Source organism: Rhinatrema bivittatum, chromosome 16, assembly GCF_901001135.1.
Source record: "Rhinatrema bivittatum chromosome 16, aRhiBiv1.1, whole genome shotgun sequence".
NCBI lineage: Eukaryota > Metazoa > Chordata > Amphibia > Gymnophiona > Rhinatrematidae > Rhinatrema > Rhinatrema bivittatum.
In genome coordinates this window covers 35,353,035-35,373,649 of record NC_042630.1, presented here as the reverse complement: position 1 = coordinate 35,373,649, position 20,615 = coordinate 35,353,035, and the positions used below count along the sequence as shown (strand labels likewise).

General features: G+C 47.7%; 1 protein-coding gene across 1 annotated transcript in view; it reads left to right on the top strand.

The window, feature by feature from the left end:
* KIRREL1 (kirre like nephrin family adhesion molecule 1) overlaps positions 1-20,615 on the top strand; it is a 194,029-nt gene that overhangs the window by 128,820 nt on the left and 44,594 nt on the right. The window contains exons 3-5 of the mRNA XM_029580915.1: positions 4,347-4,496; positions 5,841-5,998; positions 6,564-6,714. Coding sequence (XP_029436775.1) covers positions 4,347-4,496; positions 5,841-5,998; positions 6,564-6,714 — 459 coding nt within the window. The remainder of the gene's footprint in view (positions 1-4,346; positions 4,497-5,840; positions 5,999-6,563; positions 6,715-20,615) is intronic.

Sequence of the window (20,615 nt, the reverse complement as noted above, 5' to 3'; positions counted from 1 at the left end):
AGGAAAGACTAAAGAGGTTAGGACTGTTCAGCTTGGAGAAGAAACTGCTGAGGGGGGGATATGATAGAGCTGTTTAAAATCATGAGAGGTCTAGAATGAGTAAATGTGAATCGGTTATTTACTCTTTCGGATAATAGAAGGACTAGAGGGCACACCATGAAGATAGCATGCAGCACATTTAAAACTAATCGGAGAAAGTTCTTTTTCACTCAACGCACAATTAAACTCTGGAATTTGTTGCCAGGGAATGTAGTTAGTGCAGTTAGTGTAGCTGGGTTTAAAAATGGTTTGGATAAGTTCTTGGAGGAGAAGTCCATTACCTGCTATTAATCAAGTTGACTTAGAAAATAGCCACTGCTATTACTAGCATCAGTAGCATGGGATTGGCCACTGTTGGAAATAGGATGCCAAGCTTGATAGACCCTTGATAGACCCTTGGTCTGACCCAGTATGGCATGTTCTTAGTTTTTGGGTACTTGCCAGGTACTTATAGCCTGGATTGGCCACTGTTGGAAACAGGATGCTGGGCTTGATGGACCCTTGCTCTGACCCAGTATGGCATGTTCTTAACAAGGAAAACGATCATGATCTACACGGACAATCAAATTGCTATGTTTTACATGAACAAACAAGGAGGCTCAGGTTCTTTAGATCTTTGCAAGGAGGCAACCCTAACGTGGGACTGGGTGACCAAACGTTTGATCACACTCCAGGGCGACCTGCCAGGCATAGCAAACGTACAAGTGGACAAACTCAGCAGGATATTTCATTCACATGAATGGGAACTGGACCAAGAAGTGGTCATCCAATCGTAGAACGTTTTGCAACAGAATGAAATGCAAAACTACAGAGATTTTGCTTTCTTCAGACCAGGCCAAGAAGAGAGTCCCAAGATGCATTTCTCCTATCATGGTCCAAAAGTCTGCTGTACACCTTTCCACCAATTTTACTCATTACATAAGCAATACAGAAATGCATGCAGGACAAGCCAGATATGATTCTCATAGCACCAGCTTGGCCAAGACAGCCATGGTATGCTTATCTTGTACAACTCTCCATTCGACAACCAAAACTGTTGGGGGATCACCCGAATCTATTAACTCAAGAAGACGGACGCTCCTCCACCTACTTCTTCAATTGCTCCATCTAACAGCATGGAGATTGAATGTGAGGTCTTAGAATCATTACTACTTCCAAGGCACATACAAGATGTCCTCCTCTTGTCTTGGAAGCCTTCCATGCATGCAACTATTCCTTTAAATGGAAGCGTTACATGGAGTGGTGTAAAATACAATCAGTAAACACTTTTACTCGCTCTCCAGAGCTCTTACTGGACAACTTATACTATCTATCCTGGAAAGGTCTACAAACATCTTTAGTAAGGGTTTATCTGAGTGCCATTGCCACACATTATTTGATTTCTTGCTTCATGAAGGGCTTGCTTCACCTGTGTCCTCCAATATGGAAACCCACAATACCTCGGGACATCAACATAATCCTGATGGCTCTAATGGCAAACCCATTCGAACCCATACAAACTGCACCATTGAAATACCTCACATGGAAAATTCAGTTTCTTGTAGCAGTCACTTAGCAAACTACAAACTGTAGTACATACTTCCCCGTACCTACAATTCTTCCATGACAAAGTGGTACTCAGACCACATCCAAGATTCTTTCCAAAAGTAGTGAGCATTTTTCACCTCAATAAATCAATCTCCCTACCAATTTTCTTTCCAAAATCACATAAAAACAAAGGAGAAAGGGCATTGCACACCTTAGATTGTAAGCGTGCTCTAGCATACTATAAAGAAAGAATGCAGAGCTACAGACGAGATCAGCAGTTGTTTGTCTCCAACAACTCCAACCAGGAGTTGTAGTAACCAAGAGAACTATTTGGATAACAAGTTGCATTCGATATTGCTATAGCAAAACCTCCCTACTGCTCTCTGGGATGATCAAAGCTCATCAAGTACGATCCACAGCATCTTCTTTGGCGCATGTAAAGAATGTTCTCATTGATGATATTTGCAAAGCTGCAATTTGGTCATCAGTTCACACCTTCATGGCTCACTATTGCCTGGAAAAGCTATCACGATCTGACGGTGCAGTAGGCAAAGCGATATTGAGTTCAGTAAGGACCTCTAGAGACTACCACTGAGGTAGACAGATTGCAAAAAAAAAAAAAAGGAAAGAAGCAAGAACATGTTACCCTACAAGGGATACAGCAACCCTTAGCTTGGGACTCTCCAAGACAGCATGGCTAATACAGCCTGCTTATTGACAGGAAAAAAAAAGTTTGCTTACCATAAACGGTATATTCTGTAGATAACAGGTTGGATTAGCCATACATACTCGCCCGCCTACCTGGCAGTCTTTACCTTGTCTGCAATCTTTGATATCAACTGAGGAGACCAGAGTGGGACAATCGCACTGGAACTGCTGCACATAAACAGAGCATCACAGCTCTGCTACTTTGAGAATATTCCAGATTGTGTGCCATCGAATTACATCACCCAAGACAACATGGCTAATCCATCCTGCTACCTATGGAAAACACAGTTTTTAGTAAGCAAACTTGCTTTTCTCCCCTCACCTGCATCCTAGGCTGCTTCTCTTCTACCACAGAAGTCTGTTCACGTGTTTTTGAAGAGCTGTTGAAATGTTACAGTTTAGTCAAATAATTGTATGTGCTAGCCTGTTTCCTGGCCCTTTGTTTAATTTTTACCTCTCCGTCAAAAGTCTAGATTTTTTAATCATGCCATCTGTCCATCTAGGACATTTCTTAGAGAAATCAGAACTACAAATCCATAGATGAGGACTGGCTCCAATGACCTGGAGCCAGCTGATAAACCCTGGCAGTATACCGTGAATGCCAAAAAAAAAAGGGGGGGGGCCAAAGCCGCCTCCCCTTCTGCTGTGAGCATTTGTTCCCTCATTCATTCATACCCTGCTCCATCCACATGCACCCTCCTTCCCTCCCTCCATTCCTCTTGACCATGGCTTCGGTCCCATGGCTTTTCCTTTGGGGTTGCGCTCAGCAACAGTTCTGTCGCCTGAATAGATTTAGAGAGCCGAGCCAACAGCGCCATCTGCTGGCAAAAGGCAGCAGCCAAGCATTTCAGCTCACATACGGGCCGATACAGTAAATGTTGCGCGCCCAGGCCACTCTCCTGTGTGCGCGATTCACTAAATTAATTTATTTAAATTAGGGCCAGCAGCAAAAAGAGGCGCTAGGGACACTAGTGCGTCCCTAGCGCCTCTTTTTGGACAGGCGCAGTGGCTGTCAGCGGGTTTGACAGCCGATACTCAATTTTGCCGGCGTCGGTTCTCGAGCCCGCTGACAGCCACGGGCTCGGAAACCGGACGCCGGCAAAATTGAGCGTCCGGTTTTTGAGCTGCGGGCCCATTTCAAAAATGTTTTTTTTTTAATTTTTAACTTTTTTTAACTTTGGGGGCCTCCGACTTAATAGCGCCATGATATTAAGTCGGAGGGTGCACAGAAAAGCAGTTTTTACTGCTTTTCTGTGCACTTCCCTGGCGCCGGCAGAAATTAACGCCTACCTTTGGGTAGGCGCTAATTTCTTAAAGTAAAATGTGCGGCTTGGCTGCACATTTTACTTACTGTTTTGCGCGGGAATACCTAATAGGGCCATCAACATGCATTTGCATGTTGTGGGCGCTATTAGGTTCGGCGGGTTGGACGCGCATTTTCGATGCGCTATTACCCCTTACTGAATAAGGGATAAAGCTAGCGCGTCGAAAACGCGTGTCGGAGCGCACTGTACTGTATCGGCCTGTCTGTTACAAAGTTCAACTCCCCATACATCAAAGTGGATAACTAATTCTTATGGAACTGATTTCCCTCTCAGCTCAGATAGTCAGCTTGACTAGCTGTGTTATTGGGAGGGGATTCTCCATGGACTGCAATGCCTTTTATCGGACCAACAAATAAAGAGGTATCCAGAGATACTGACAGGTACGAGCTTATGAGAACATGGAAGTACCATCTACTATATCTGCATATGGCACTTCAGTAATCTCAAGAGGTGTACGGGGGGGATGTGCAGCCAAAAAATGTTTTTCATTTTTTAATTCATATTTGGGTTCTTTTCTGTTTTGTTTGTTCGCGCACATTAGTTGAAACGAATCAAACGAATGCACATGCCTAGTGTGCAGCATTAATTTGGGATAATTATTACATTGTTGCAAGGGAAGTTATTGCCACCTGCCAAGATTCCAATTTTCACCAGGTGTCCAGAGTCAAAGATTTCAGCTAAAGTACAAGCGCTCCCTAGAGCTGCTGCCTTGCTTTAATGCCGACCCCCATCTACTTTTATTTCCAGCCTGGCCCCGTTACCGAATCATCGGCACTGCGGACTCGGGGCAGTACAACCTGGAGATCACCGATGCCGAACTATCTGATGACGCTTCCTTTGAGTGCCAAGCCACGGAAGCTGCCCTGCGCTCCCGTAGTGCTAAGCTGACCGTGCTGAGTAAGTGCTGATGCCACACGTGTCCTGTTTGCTGGGGGGAGGGAGGGGAAGGAAGGGAGGGTGGTGGGAATGGGATCCACAGATGCCCGTTTCCAGCTTCGTCAGGAAGATTATTTGCAAAGATTCAGACAGCTCCATACTTGATTAAGAGTGCATAACCTGCCAAAATTACTTATCTAAGTCTATATTAAGGATTTTGATTTGCTCACCGTATGGTTAAATGTTCATAGTCCTCCCACGGGTGTGGGGAGCGGGGAGACATTTCACATCTCACCAGCGTGCCTTCTCCCAAAGATGCCGAGTCCAGGAACAACAACTTGTTTTGTTTCACTGTCATAAACGTGCCAAAAGCCTTAGGAAGCAAAAACTTGTACCATGCGAGGGAAAAATGTCCATTACAGAGCATACAGATGTATTTAGCCGAAGCATATCATTTACCATACAAGTGGCCACACGGCCAGTACCACTGGCTCATTCAGGGCCGAATGGAGGCTACAGATCTGCTATCCTGTACTTTAACTCCATTACAGGATAGCTGTAATAACAGAACATTGTTTTAAAACTTTCCTTTGAAGCCTGGGTAGAGCCTTTTCCTTACCTCCTTAACCAAATTCCTTGGATTAATAATCCAGCGAGCCGGCCCCAGGCCGAGGAATCCTGGATACTCTAGGCAGCTGGGGAAAATATCCTTGCTGATGTTTAAGTCCCTCGCTGTTTCAGGAAGAGACACACCAGTCAGCAGGCAGGGACACATAGCTTGGGCTCCCCCTACCACCCCATCTTCTACTGTGGGGAAGAATTCAAGGCTCTTAATATAAATCTGCTTAATTAGTGAGAACGCTCTTGGGCAATTGGAAACAACATTCCAGAGCTTCTGCCTAATCTTTCTTTCTTTTTAGTCGCTCTTCCTCGCCATCTTTTCTCAACTCTCCCTCAGTCTTACCTCCCACACCTCTTTCTCAACTCATCTTTTTCTTTCTGCCTCTGTCGCCGCCGTCTCCCTCTCTTTGATCTCTCTTCATCCCCTCCCTTTCTGCCTCTGTCACGCCCCTCCATCCCTTTCTCTCCATCTGTCTGTCTCTCTATCTCCCTGGAGCTAACCAGGTTCAGAAAGGCATCACAGATGGTCCTCAGTTATCTACATGCTTGCATCTGATTGGTGCGGATAGGAAGTGATATTACATGTGACGACATTGGCTTTGCACGACCCAATCCAGCAGCAATGCGGGTGGCGTCACGTGTGACACTTCCCAGCACACAGTCCCACATTAGTGAGGTTTGCAAAAGGGAGCATCTGATAGGAGGATGTTGCTTTTTTTTTTGTTTGTTTTATCTTGGCACCAGTTCCTCCAGACGACCCCATCATAGACAGTGCTCCAGAGATTCTCCTTCAGGCTGGGACGCCCTATAATTTGACGTGCCATGCCCGCAGTGCCAAGCCTGCCGCGGCCATCGCCTGGTTCCGAGATGGCATCCATCAGGAAGGAGCCATTGCCACCACAGTAAGGAGGGCTCCTCATAGCCATCTCTGCAATGGGCTGGTGCTCTTGTGACTCCTTGTAAACGGTGGGGGGTGGGGGAGGCAGAGCAAGGGGCAGAGGGCACAGGGCAGGATCAAACAGACTCAGATTATTTGAGCCATGGTGACAAATCCAGTGTAGTTCTGAATCCAAATCTACTGGACCTTTGGTCTGATCTAGCCTGGCGCTTATGTTTTTATGGTCAGAGAGTCAATAGCAGAGAGTATGGAGAATGTTGGAAAGGGGAGGGAGAAGGAGGAGAAAAAAGGGTCAAATGGGTTGGGAGACAATATAGGGAGACAGGAAGAAAAGGAGGGGAAACAGTGTCAAGTGATGGAAGAGAGAACTGGAGAGAGAAGGAAAAGGAGCCAATGAAATTGCATTTTCTGCCCTCACAGAGAAAACACTTCCCAAATCACTCCTCAGCTGCAGCCCCTGGGGTGAAAATGCAATGCTCTTACTCTGTTCCAGCCCAGGAGAAAATGATGGTGTTAACCCCTTCCCTCCTCCTCCTTCCTCCCACCTTTCTGCCTTTCCTCCTTCACAGGAAGTGTTAGCAGATGGGAAGAGAGAAACCACGACCAGCTGTCTCCTTGTCTACCCAACAGATCAGGACATTGGCCGAGTGTTCACCTGCAGAACCACTAATGACGCTATCCCTGCAGGAAAGGAAACGTCCATCAGACTCAATGTCCACCGTAAGTATTCCCTGTGGCAAATCTCTTTACCTCCCGTCCCCCTCACCATTTTCCCCTGATCAGTCGTCCCAACCCTGACACCCTTCACCCGTTGTTATATGGTACCCATAGCTCCCAGACTTTTTTAACTGGAGATTCAGAACCAGTATAAGGAGGCACTGGATGGCACTTAGGAAATGCTTCGACCACAGACAGGGCTGGCCATGGCTAGTACTCTGCATTTGGCACTGGCTGGAGATGCCAGACAAATAGGATGTGAACATGCAGGAAAGGGCCAGATAGGAAGGACTAAAGATTATGAAAGCTGGATGTGAAACAACTAGGATAGAAACCTTACAAGATGGTACTTTGATGAGAGCCAAACAGGAAGGGGTCATGATATAGGCCTTGCATGATGGTACCTTGATGACAGCCAAATAGAAATGAGCCTTGATAGAGGCTTTGTATGATGGTTCCTTGATGAGAGCCAAATGGGACGTGGCCATGATGGAGACCTTGCTTGTTGGTTCCTTGACGGCAGCCAAATGGGAAGGGGTCATGATATAGGCCTTGCATGATGATTCCTTGATAAGAGCAATACGAGAAGGGATCAAGATGGAGACCTTGTTTGATGATTCCTTGATGAGAGCCAGACAGGAAGAGGTCATGATGGAAGCCTTGCTTGATGGTTTCTTGATGAGAGCTAGACAGGAAGGGGCCATGATGAAGGCCTTGATGGTTCCTTGATGGGAAAAAGTAGGAAAGCAAGTGCACAATGATTCCCTGATGAGATGGGAAAGAGTGAGAGACAGGCCTTGTATGACCGTTCCTTAATGACAAGGCAAAAAGCCCAACAGAAAAAGATATCCCACTGAATATCTTCAAATTAATGACACAGAAGATGTGTCCATACAGATGGTGTGGTATTGCCTCAAAGTAGTTTTGAGAGGAAAATTGATTTCTTGGTCATCAGCTAGAAAGAAAAAGAAACAGGAGGAGAAAAATCAATTACTTTCCAATATCAGTACTTTAGCACAAATTCATAAGCAAACAGGGCAGATTAGGACAATTGCAACAATTTGAAAAAGAAAGGGCAGTTTTGCAAGATCTCTTAATTCAGGAGCTTCAATACAAATTAAACTCCACCAGTTTAATTTTGAAATGGGAAACAAAGCAAGTAAATTGTTGGCATGTGAGATTCAGAATCATATCATTAAGGTTAAAGATGAAGATGGGCAATGATTATATGATGCTGACAATAACAGGGAATGCTTTGTAGGGTTCTACGCAGCATTATATACATCAGACAATCATATAATGAAGGATGATATGAAAAGTTATCTTGAAGAGATTGTTTTACCGATAATACCGCCTGAATTTGCCTTAAAATTAGATCAAGAAATTACTGGTCAAGAAATATTTGAGGTTCCCTGTACATACCCGGATCAGTCCAGACCGTGGGTTGAGCCTCCTTTCCAGCAGGTGGAGACAGACTAAAACTGAAAAGGTATCCTACATGAGGACAGAGCCTCTCCTGTAACCCTTCAGTATTTGTCTGTCTCCAGCAGGTGCATCAGCTCACCCTTCGGTCTTCTGATTTCGGCTAGTTAGCCAGCTCGCCTTATTTTCCTTGGATCAAGCAAGTACTTCTTTTAGGAGTTAGATTGGCTCTTTCTTCTCAAAAAAAAAAAAAGTTTTAAGATAGTCTTTTTTTCTGTGCAGGAGACGGTACCGTCTCCTAGCTCTTGCTGGACTCGGGGGGGCTTCGCCCCTTGTGCGGAGCGTCGCCTGAGTCGGTGAGTGCTTTCAGGTGAGGGGACCGAGTCTGGTGGTCCAGTTCTCGTCTCTCCCCCGTCTGGCTGCCGAGGGGGCTTAGAACCCCAGTGCTGTGCTCAGTTTTTAGAAAAAAAAAAAAGTATTAAAGTTTTCAAAGTTCTTTATTTAACTTTTTTTTACAGCACTTACAGAATATGTTTTTACTTTTTTATTCTTTTGGTTCTACGGGGGCTTAAACTGGCAGCCAGACAGGCAGGAGTCAGGACTCTCCCCTGCTTCACTCCTGCCGGCGGGCTGCCAATCATCTTTATTTTTAGCTTTTTTCTTCTCAGAGCGGCTTCCCTGATGCCGCGGCCAGTAGCCTGCCTTGCCTGTGGGCAGTCCTTGTCGCGATTTTCGCGCGAGGGACTCTGCTCTGCCTGCCTGCCTGCCTGCCTGCCGGGTGGGGAAGGCCCCTCCTCGGCCGGGCAGGCAAATCTAGCTCGGGGATCACATCCCCAACGCATGGCCAGGCTGTTCCCAGGTCGGCAAAGCCTGGGAACAGTGGCCATCTTGGATTTTCCGTCAGCTCCGGTTTCGGAGCTGCCTGGGTCAAGGGAGCAGAATTTTTTTGATCTACCCCCCGATTTAAGCCCCGAGGCCTCCCAGGACGTGGTCCCTGACCTCCCCTCCCCCCCGGGAATTCCAGGGCTCGTTTTTCGCCGGATTTTGTCCTCCTGCACAAATCTTATTTGGCTAGCTTGCAGAAGGAGGGGGAAGCCCCCCCTTGACCACCACCCCCCCCCCCCCCCCGGTAAAAATTCTTCGCTCTGCGCCGTTGACTGTTTGCCCGACTGCGGAGCCTCCGGGGTCTCTTCGGGTGCGGGTGGTCCCGGGTATGCCAAGAGCAACCTTCAGCCCTCCCAGGAGTTAGAGTTCCTGGGAGCCCGCTTCGACACTCGCGTGGGCAAGGTCTTCTTGCCTCGTGCACGGGCCCTCAAGTTGATCGGCCAGATTCGGAATCTGCTCTCGTTGCCGTTGCCAACGGCCTGGGACTACTTGCAGGTCCTCGATTCTATGGCTTCCACCATTGATCTGGTTCCCTGGGCTTTTGCTCATATGTGACCGTTACAGAAAGCTTTGCTATCCCGTTGGCAGCTGGTGTCGGAACAGTTCCACATAGTCCTCCCCCTCTCGGCCTCTACCGTCGCCAACTTGCAGTGGTGGCTTTCACTCCCCCATCTTCTCCGGGGAATGCCCCTTCAGTCTCCACAGTGGATGTTAGTAACCACGGACGCCAGTCTCTTGGGCTGGGGTGCAGTCTGCCTGTCCAGTTCCACTCAGGGAGTCTGGTCGCCCATTCAGACTCGCTGGCACATCAATCGGTTGGAGACCTGGGCGGTGCGTCTGGCTCTGCAGGAGTTCCTCCCCTTCATATGCGGCAAAGCAGTGAGAGTGCTGTCCGACAACTCCACCACAGTGTCTTACATCAATCGTCATGGGGGCACCCGCAGTTGCCTGGTGGCCCTGGAAGCCAGCCGTCTCTTCGCCTGGGCAGAACGACATCTGGATTGCCTGGCGGCCTCCCACATTGCGGGCAAGGAGAATGTTCAGGCCGATTTTCTCAGTCGCCAATCGCTCGATCCGGGAGAGTGGGAATTCTTGGCCGCAGCCATGGATCTGATCGTTGGCAGGTGAGGCCCTCCCCACCTGGACTTAATGGCGATCATGTGCATTGCCAAGGCCAATTGGTTCTTCGGTCGCTGGAGGGACCACAGCTCGGAGGGAGTGGATGCTCTGGCTCTTCCTTGGCCCACGGACGTCCTTCTGTACGTGTTCCCTCAGTGGCCCCTAGTGGGAAAGGTTCTCAGAAGAATAGAACTCCACAGGGGGCCAGTGATTCTGTAGCGCCCGAGTGGCCTCGCCGGCCATGGTTCGCAAATCTTGTCAAACTGGCGACGGACGGACCTCTGCGGCTGGGCCATCTTCCTCGTCTACTGCAGCAGGGACCCGTATTTTTCGACCAGGCCGATCGTTTTTGTCTAGTGGCCTGGCTTTTGAATGGCGGCGTCTGAGACGTAAGGGCTACAAGGAAGATGTCATTTCCACCTTGCTTAGAGCCCCGGAAGCAGTCGACTTCTCTAGCCTATGTGCGCGTTTGGAAAGTCTTTGAGGCTATTTGTGAAGAGTCAGGTGTCTCAGCTCGCTCCGCCCCGGTCTCGTTAGTTCTTTCTTTTCTACAGAAGGGTCTCTCCAAGGGCCTCTCCTTCAGTTCTCTTCGCGTGCAAGTTTCCGCTCTTGGCTCTCTTCTCGGACAGGCCGAGGGTCATCCTCTAGCGGCTCACCCAGACGTGGTTCGGTTCTTAAGGGGAGTCAAACACTTACATCCGCCCGCTCGCAATACTTGTCCTTCGTGGAGTCTCAATCTGGTCCTCCGGGCCCTCTGTTCTGTCCGTCGGGCTACGGTAAAGGACCTTACACTCAAGACAATTTTCCTTGTTTCGATCGCCTCTGCTCAGAGGGTCTCTGAGATTCAAGCGTTGTCCTGTCGGGAACCCTTTTTGCGATTCTCTGACTCCGGTGTCTCTTTCAAAACGGTGCCCTCTTTAATTCCGAAGGTGGTGTCCGCCTTCCATGTCAACCAGTCGGTAGAGCTTCCAGTGTTTTCTCCGGACAAAATTGCGGGTACCGCTGGAGGCAACCTTCGTAAACTGGATGTCAAACGCGTTCTCCTCCGGTATCTGCAGGTTACCAATGACTTTCGGGTCTCGGACCATCTTTTTGTCCTCTGGAGTGGTCCCAATCGGGGCAAGCCGGCTTCTAAGACCACTATTGCACGATGGTTGAAGGAAGTCATTTCCTCGGCTTATCTCTGCCAAGGACAGACAATTTCAGAGGGCTTAAAGGCTCACTCGCTACGTTCTCAGGCTACTTCCTGGGCAGAGAGCCAATCGGTCTCTCCGCAAGAGATTTGCAGGGCCGCCACCTGGACATCCTTGCATACCTTTGCTTGACACTACCGTCTGAATGTGCAAGTGTTGGTTTTTGGTTCCTTTGGGTGGCAAGTGCTTCGAGCGCGACTGTCTCGGTCCCACCCAGGATAGGGAAGCTTTGGTATATCCCACGGTCTGGACTGATCCGGGTACATACAGGGAAAGGAAAATTAGTTCTTACCTGTTAATTTTCATTCCTGTAGTACCACGGATCAGTCCAGACGCCCTTCCCTGTTTGTCTTTCTTTTCTGTCCTCTCAAAGCTTGTTCTTGCAGATTCACAGATTTTGATACTTCATTCTTTGCAAGAATATTGAGCAATTACACCGGAAGCCTTGGTTGTTCCAGTACCAAGTATACGCAAGAGCGTATAGTCATACCATGTTTTCTTACATTGTTCTACAGTTGCTCATTTGAGCATTATGGTTATTTGCTTGATCGTATTCTGGTTTTGTTGTTTTCTGCTTTGACAGTGGCTATACTGAAGGGTTACAGGATAGGCTCTGTCCTCATGTAGGACACGCTTTCAGTTTTAGTCTGTCTCTACCTGCTGGAAAGGAGGCTCAACCCACGGTCTGGACTGATCTGTGGTACTACAGGAATGAAAATTAACAGGTAAGAACTCATTTTCCTAAATATCCTCCCTAAAAACTACTAAATCACCTGGTCTTGATGGGTATACAGAAAAATGTTACAAAACATTTAAAGATGTGTTGGCATCTATTTTACTGAAACTATTTAATGCTTTAATAAAGACCCAGAGCTTACCTGACTCAATGACCTTAGCAGGTATTACTATTCTACCTAAACCAGTGAAGGATGTCTCGTTATGCAGTTCATATAGACCCATTTTCCTTTTAAATATTGATTTGAAAATATTAGCAGCCAGGTTAAGCTGAGTGATGCCCTCATTAATGGGGACAGACCAAACAGAATTTATTCGGGGAAAGCAAACGGCCGTTAATATACAGAAAAATTTAATTTGGTGGTCTCAGAAGGAAAATGAAACAGACGATTCTCCTATCTATAGATGCAGAGAGAGCTTTTCATAGGGTTCATTGGGCATTGTAAAGTTTTGGGAAAGATGGGGCTGGGAGTTCAGAGGGATGTATATACAAATCCGAAAGCATCAATTAAAGTAAATGGGGGATATTCGAGATCTTTCACCTTGAGAAGGGGGACAAGACAGGGGTGCCCTCGTTCCCCACTCCTGTTTGCGTTGGTGATGGAACCATTAGTGGCAAGAGTGAGGAACCTCAATGATATTGCAGGGATAATGGCTGGTCAGCTGGAGTACAAAGTATCTCTGTTCGCTGATGACATTCTGTTAACCATAACAAAGAAACCCCCTGTTCATTGTAATGCTTTTTGCAATGTTTTTGTTTCACTGTAAACCGATATGATATGTAATTTCTCTACATGAATGTTGGTATATAAAAGGTCAAAATAAATAAATAGATATAAAGAAACTGGGATAACCATGACAAGGAAATAAAATTCCATTAAATAAGGATCAATACTTCATAATCATATCTATATAGCTCCCATAAAAGATAATCAAATAGGGAGAACATCAAAGAAAAGAGTAAATCTAAAGGAAGTCAAACAGAAAGGGAAGGGGAACATCTGAAAATATTAGCCATGTTTACATCCTCAAAGCTAAGCAAGAGATACACCACCAGCATCTTTATGTTAGATTGAAAAGTAATAAAGCATTTACATGGAAATTTTAAAAAGAAAGAAGCACTCCAGGCCAGATCTTTACTTTTCAGAGAAAGGAAATGTCTCCCTCGGGCTTGAGTAGCTCTGGAGACATCAGGAAATTCACGAACTTTCTGCCCACAAAAGACAATATCCTTATTTTTTTTTTTTTAAATTTGACAATTTTTATTCACTTTGTAACAGACAGAACATAACCACATAATAGGTAAACAATTGAACCTCTCAGAAGGTGAGGGGTACGTCAACCCCCACAAGATCCCCCTGAGCAAGACCCTTCCTCCCCCCCTCCCCACCCCATCCCCCGAACAGAGCAGCAGAATACAACGTAAAGTCCGTCAAATCACCGAGTATTGAGCATGGAATAACTGGGTATAGCAAGTGCAGACAGAAAGCAACTCATAGAAGTATCATCAGATGAAGTTCAGAGTAACATGCACTAGATATCAAATGGAACCGAAACACATATACACTGCCTGGAAGTCATGCCAGGCCTAAAGCAATCGCTAGAGGTTTCCAGGAGGTGGTGAAAGTGGGAAGGCGGCGGCGTCTGGAGGCTGTCAAGTAGGCTAGCCGATAGTATAAATGAAGTTTCCCCTTAATCTCCATGAGGGTCGGGATAGCCCTCGATTTCCAATTAGCCGCTATGAGACTGCGGGTAGCTACCAACACTTGGGCACATACGCTATGGTACTTTTTGGGCACGTTGTCAGGGAAAACCTGTAATAGCGCTGTGGTAACAGTGGGGCTGATAGCTATGTCCAGCAGACCACTCAACCAAACAAAGAGTTCCTTCCATAAAGGCGCCAATATGGGACAGTGCCACCAAATGTGCAAATAAGTGCCCACAGCTCCACAATCCCGCCAACACTTGTCCTCAAGATGAGGGTAGCATTTGTGTAATTTGTCAGGGGTCCGATACCACCGATATATCATCTTAAAACAGTTTTCCTGAATGTTAGCAGAAATCGAGCACTGGCCAGCTAGCTTCAGAATAGCACCCCAGGTGAAGGCCCCCAACTGAGTTTGTAAGTCCGCCTCCCATTGTTTGACAAAGGTGCATTGTTCAATACCTTGTTGGAAAAAGAGGTGGTACAACTTGGAGGTGGCCCCCTTAAGAATGTCACTATACATGAAGTAGGATTCTATGATGGATCGCCCCGGCCTAATCAGGCCCTGACGTTGCAGAGACTGGATAAAATGAACAATTTGAGCATAAGCTAAAAAATTTAAAGGGGGTAAATTATATTTGAGTGCCAAGTGTTCCAATGGGAGTACGGATCCCTGAGAGAGAAAATGTCCTATAGTAAAGACCCCTTTCTCCCTCCAACTGTGGAACTGGGGGGAATCGCGTCCCGGAGAAAAACCAGTATGGAAAGCCAGGGAGGATTGGTAGAAATACTTAAAATCCCCCAGCAGGTGCTTACGGGTCTGGCCCCACACTCGCAGCGTGGTCTCCAGGGCCCAGGGAATGCAATGGACCGGGCCCCAAACGGCTCTGGGCTGCCAAGGCATGGCGGCAATTGCCATCGGGCCCACCACCATCTGCTCAAGTTGGGCCCACTGCTTTGGATGAGCAGTGCGGTTGACGTCTAAGAGAGCCCTCAATTGCGCTGCATGGTAATATCGCATAAGATTGGGAACCCCCAAACCCCCTTGCTGTTTCGGTAAGTAGAGAAGATTGCGGGGCAGCCTGGGGGGTCGTCTGCGCCAGATAAAATCAAAAAGCCTACGCTGCCATCGACGGAGCGTATGTACAGGGATATAAACCGAGAGTGAGGAAAACAGGTATAAGAATTTTGGCAATACACTCATTTTGACAATAGCAATTCTGCCTAGCCATGTATATGAGCCTCGATTCCAGCGACTCAAGTCCAGGGTAATTTTATCAACTAAGGGCATATAATTTAGTTGGAATAGGTCAGATAAATGAGAGGAAATTCGCACCCCTAAATATTTAATATGGGATTTAGCCCACTTAAAAGAAAAATGACTTTGGATTTGCTGCACAGTCTCCAAGGGTAGGTTAATATTGAGCAACTCAGATTTTTCGAGATTGACTTTAAGTCCGGACACTGCACTATACGCATCCAGTTCCTGCTTAACCCCCTGGAGTGACGACAGGGGATCCGTCAAAAAGAGCAGAATATCGTCTGCGAATAGAGACAATTTATAAGGAGAGCCCCCCACTTCAACCCCCCTAATTGCCAAGGATTCACGGATCCGAATAGTAAGTGGCTCCAAATACAAAGCAAATAATAGGGGCGACAGTGGGCAGCCCTGCCTAGTGCCCCTGCCAATATTAAAAGCGGGGCCATACCCACTATTAACCTTAACCCTCGCTTTCGGGTGATCATACAACTTATGAATCCATTGAAGGAAGTGGGGGCCAAACGCCATATTTTGTAAGGTAGCGAATAAAAAGGGCCAGTGGACCAGATCGAACGCTTTTTCAGCGTCTAGAGAAAGCAATACAGCAGGTTCCTTAGTCTTATGAACCCACCACAATAGATCCAGTACCTTTCGGATATTATCCGCGGCCATCCGATGGGGGACAAACCCCACTTGATCATTATGAATAAGGGTAGGTAAGTATTTATTGAGGCGTAGGGCCAGAATTCTCGCTAGGATCTTAAGGTCGACATTTATGAGAGAAATGGGCCTGTAAGAGGCGCATTGGGTCGGATCCCGCCCTGGTTTGGGTAAAACCGTAATGCCGGCCACATTAGCTTGGGAAGCAATAATACCCCCTTCCCGTAAGCTATTGAAATAGTGTGCCAGCTGACCCACTAAAGTGTTAGCACATTTCTTATAGTAGACACCCGACAAGCCGTCCAGTCCCGGGGCCTTACCCGGTTTAAGATCCTTAATAACTGCTAATATTTCCGCTTCCATAATAGGAGCGTCTAACTCCCGTAACTGATCTGGAGTTAGACTAGGTAAAGTCACCCCGTGTAAATACTGTAGGATGTGATCTGGGCAGATCTGGGGATCCGACAAGTACAAGTGACCATAAAAGCTGGAAAATACCTCCCTGATCTCCTTGGAGGCCGTCAGCATCGCGCCCCGATCGCTTTTGATTTTAGAGATATTATTACGGGTCATTTGGGCTTTCAAACTGCGCGCCAAGAATCTCCCAGCCTTGTCCCCACCCTCATAATAGGCTTGTTTAGTAAGCTCTAGAGCGTGAAGCAACTGAGCGTTATCCAATTTGTAGAGCTCAGATTTGGCCACCAACAATTTTTGATAGCATTTGGGGGATAGGGTTCTCATATGTTCCTGGGAAAGTAGCTGAACGTCGTGCATTAAAACCCTCCTGGCTGCCTGCGTGCGGCGTTTGCATGCTGCCGCTCTAGCAATTAATAAACCCCGGGCATACGCTTTAGAGCAATCCCACACAACACCAGGGTTGATATCCGGGGTGGAATTAAGAGTAAAATATTCAGAAAGCTGGGACTCGAAGCGCTGTACAAAGGAGGCATCTTGGAGGAGGGATTCATTTAATCTCCAAAAGCTGTCCCCCCTGTCACCATCACTCACATCCAAGTCCATGAGGACAGGTGCGTGGTCCGACCAGGAAATAACATCCAGGTCCACGAAGCGCACCCTGTTGCCCAATTGCCTATCTACCAGGAAATAGTCTATTCTAGAATAGCTATCATGAGGGTGAGAGTAAAAAGAGTAGGACCGAGAGTGAGGGTGGCGAACCCGCCATATATCCATAAGTGTCCAATCCGCTAATAAAGCCTTTAATTGTTTGCGTAGTGACTGCGGTGTGTGAGAATGGGCCGTGGAAGAATCCAAGTTCTGCTGCAAGGTAATGTTAAAGTCGCCCCCCAAGATAATGAAACCTTCCGCATGATTTAAAAGCAATGTCCGTAGTTCCGTCAAAAAAGGGCCCCGAGCTTGGTTGGGGGCGTATACCGTGATCAAAGTGTATACCTGTGTGCCCAGCTTGATTTTTAGTAACAAATAGCGGCCTTTAGGGTCCGCAATATGAAGGACATACTCATAAACCAGGGAAGCGGAAAGTAGAATCCCCGTCCCAGTATATTTGGCCCCCCCGCTGCAGCTGGCATGATAGACGTGAGGGAAAGATTTAGTCCCCAAAAGATGCCCATGCTGAGGTTTGAGATGCGTCTCCTGCACATATACTATGTCTGCCTTTTGACGCTGTAATTCCTGTTTAAGAAGAAAACGCTTCCGATATGTGTTTAGCCCTTTAACGTTGAGGGAAACTAATCTAACCATAAGTAAGGCAAGTGAAGACCCCTCAAGCTTATAATGCTACTCTGAAATACCCCAAATTTTAACGGCGAACTATGACGGAAAGAACTGCCTCCGGTGAACCCCGGCCCCCCCTCAAAAAGTGGGTCAGTCCGGGGAGCCCAGACCCGCATGAAATGCGGCTCTGTCTCTAGTGGGTGAAACAGTAGAAGTGTCCGCAACCTGACTACGCGGACCTCAACCCCGGGGGTACACATGAACAGCACCAGCGGTCGACCACCAGCCCCCCCCCTCCCAAGCACCTCATAACTGGGCAATACCAAATAATGCGAAAACAGCATACAACATGCGAAAAGTGACACCTGGATGAATCAACACAGAAATGCAATAGGGAACAACAAGTCCAAGGAATGTAAAGGAATTAGCAGCCAACCAGACCGCTCAACCTGTATCAAAAATACAGTCCCATCAGGATACATGGACAATGTCCAATGGGCCGGACGCGTAGAAAGTAGCCATGCGACAGTCCACGACAGTCTGTTCATCCTTGATCCGGTGTGGTTCGGGTGACCGGAGTAGCCTGCCGCCGCAGACGTCCCTTGCCGGTTCCCGGTCTCTGCCATCATGGAGTGGCGTCCGTCCGTGTCTGCGTAGGGGCGTGTGCCACAGGCAAGAAAGAGTGTGCTAGGCCTGCTTCTTGAAATGTAGAAACCGCGTCCGCCATAGTTTTGATCTTATATGAAATCCCCTTATACTGAAACAACAGGGCGAAAGGGAAAGCCCAGCGATACTTAATCTCCGCCTGACGGAGGGCAGTGGTGGCCTCGCGGAGCTGAAAGCGCTTCTGTAAGGTAGAGGGCGCCAAGTCGTTGTAGAAAGCAAGATGGCAGTCCTGCCAGGTCCAACCTGGATGGGACCGGGCCATAGCAAACACCTCCTCCTTCTGTTGAAAATTAAGGAATTTCAGCACAATGTCCCTCGGCTGATTGTCTCTCCTCTGCCCTAAGGCGCGGTGTGCGCGCTCCAATACGATCATCGGTTCAGTCTGGGCCTCACTCCCGGGCTGCCTATGTTCAAGAATAATAGCTTTGCAAATGGCCGCCGCCGTTTGCATACAGTCTTGGAATAGTTCAGTCTCAGGCACCCCACGGATGCGGAGGTTGGACCTCCGAGCCCTGTTCTCCAAATCCTCAAGTTTTTCCTGCATTAAGTCCATGGCAGTCGAGGCTTGCTTCTGGCTACTGGTAAGGGAATCCAAATGAGCACTCTGGTGATCAAGACGGGTGTCCATGTCGTCCACGCGGTGTCCGAGTAAGTTGAAATCTTCCCTTAACTCGGCCATGCTGGCTAAGAGATCTGCCTTATGATTTTTGAGGTCCATACGAATCTCGCAGAACCAGGACCGAATCTCTGACCTCGTGGGGATGTCCGGGTGCAGGCCTCCTGACCCCCGACCCGCCATAGTATCAGCGTCGGGGTCTGTCTCGGGTGCCTCCTCCAGCTCGTCCCGCCGCTGCGCGGCCTGCTCGGCGCCATCATCCATGGGGATGTCGTCAGAAAGTTTGCTAAACGAAAACCGCTTGAGGTCGGCGGTTTTTTTGCGCGCAGCCATCCGGACCGCAACCTCCACTCTGTACTCAACGTTTCTCGCCAAAATCTATTCCAGGTGTCTTGCAAAATAAAGCGTATTGAGGGCTCTGGGAAGGAGCTCGGCTAGCACGCGACCATCTCGTAGCGCGGCTCAACAGCGCCCCAATATCCTTATTTTTAAAGAATTTAGAAAACATTAGATCCTTATCCTGTTCAGCACAAAAGGACACTATTAATGTAGCCCTATGTGTTATCAAATCAAACGACCCTTCTAAAAAAAAAAGTGCTTATGCCAGGGCTACCCACTACATCCTCCTTCCTTCCTTTATCCATAGCATTAACATTGCCTTGTCTCGGTAGATAGAATATTTTAGACAAGCCGAAATCCCCGTTAAAACGGGCAAGATTTTTGTCCCCTCTCCACCTAAGTCTTTGCTCGGCTCTCGCAAGAGCTCGCAAAGTTCCCACGCCTGTTGTGTCTGGGAGAGTGACGGAAACACTCCGCTCCTCGCCCCCCCCCCCCCCCCCCCCCACCACCTCCAGCACCGCGAAGGGCCGGAGGCGGTGGTGGTGGCAGGAGCTGCAGCAGATTTGAGACGCGTTGCCTGGCTTGCTTTTGCTCTCTTTCTGTGTGCCTTTAAGTAATCCGATTGGGGGCTTGAGAGGGAGGAGGGAGCAGGGCTCTGGCTTTCACTTTTGTTGCTCTGCTTTACGGGAAGTGGGGTGGCAGTGTTGCCCACGTAAACTCTTCCCGTGGTGGCTGAGACCCGCGGGTGGGTTGCCAGCACTACTCTGCCCTCCCTGTAGTTGCGGGATGTTTACTTGGCTTCTCCTTATCTGAGGAATTGGGAGGGGGGGGCGGGGGAGGAGGGCGAGTTGACTCAGATCTTCTCTGTGCCCATTGCCTTCTCTGTTCAGCTCTTTGCACGTTGGCTGTTACACCTTGCTCAGCAACATGAATGCATGGACAGGGGCAGGATGCTGGGCGCTGCTGCTGCAGCTGCTTGTGATCGCTTCAGCTGGAGATAAGGAGCAAGGCCCCTTTGCGGCACGTTGGTCAGGGCTGCGGCACGGCACGTCGGTCACGGCCGCTCTCTACTGCACATTTCCGGCACGTCGGTCAGAGCTCTTTTATCTAGATTGATATGTGGCATCTTATATTTATCTTATGCGAAGATCTCTTTTAAAAATTTCCTAAACATTTCAGATGGTGAAAGTAATTGTGTATAAGGAAAACTGACTATAAGTCAATTTCTAGATCTAAACAAATTCTCCATATATTCCATCTCACTATGCAAAATCAAACTATCTTTAATATGAGCAGTTCCTGTATTTTGTAGAGCTAGAACCTTCAAGTTCAAGCAGGCAACAGATTTCCAGTTCTTCTAACTTTTTCCCTTGTAATTCAAGGGAGGATCTATTTTCCATCACTAAGGAGGTCAACTGCGAGGTTGATTGGGAGACATTTATATTTAGTTTAGCAATCAATCTCCACACATCTGTGAAAGTCACGTTGTGCGGTTCTTCTGAATCCCCATCACCCAAAATGGAAATATTAGGTGGATGTAAAGTATTCACAGAGTCCAATGATTGATTAACAGGAACAGACTCGGGCTGAACCATAGGAATAGTTGGTGCA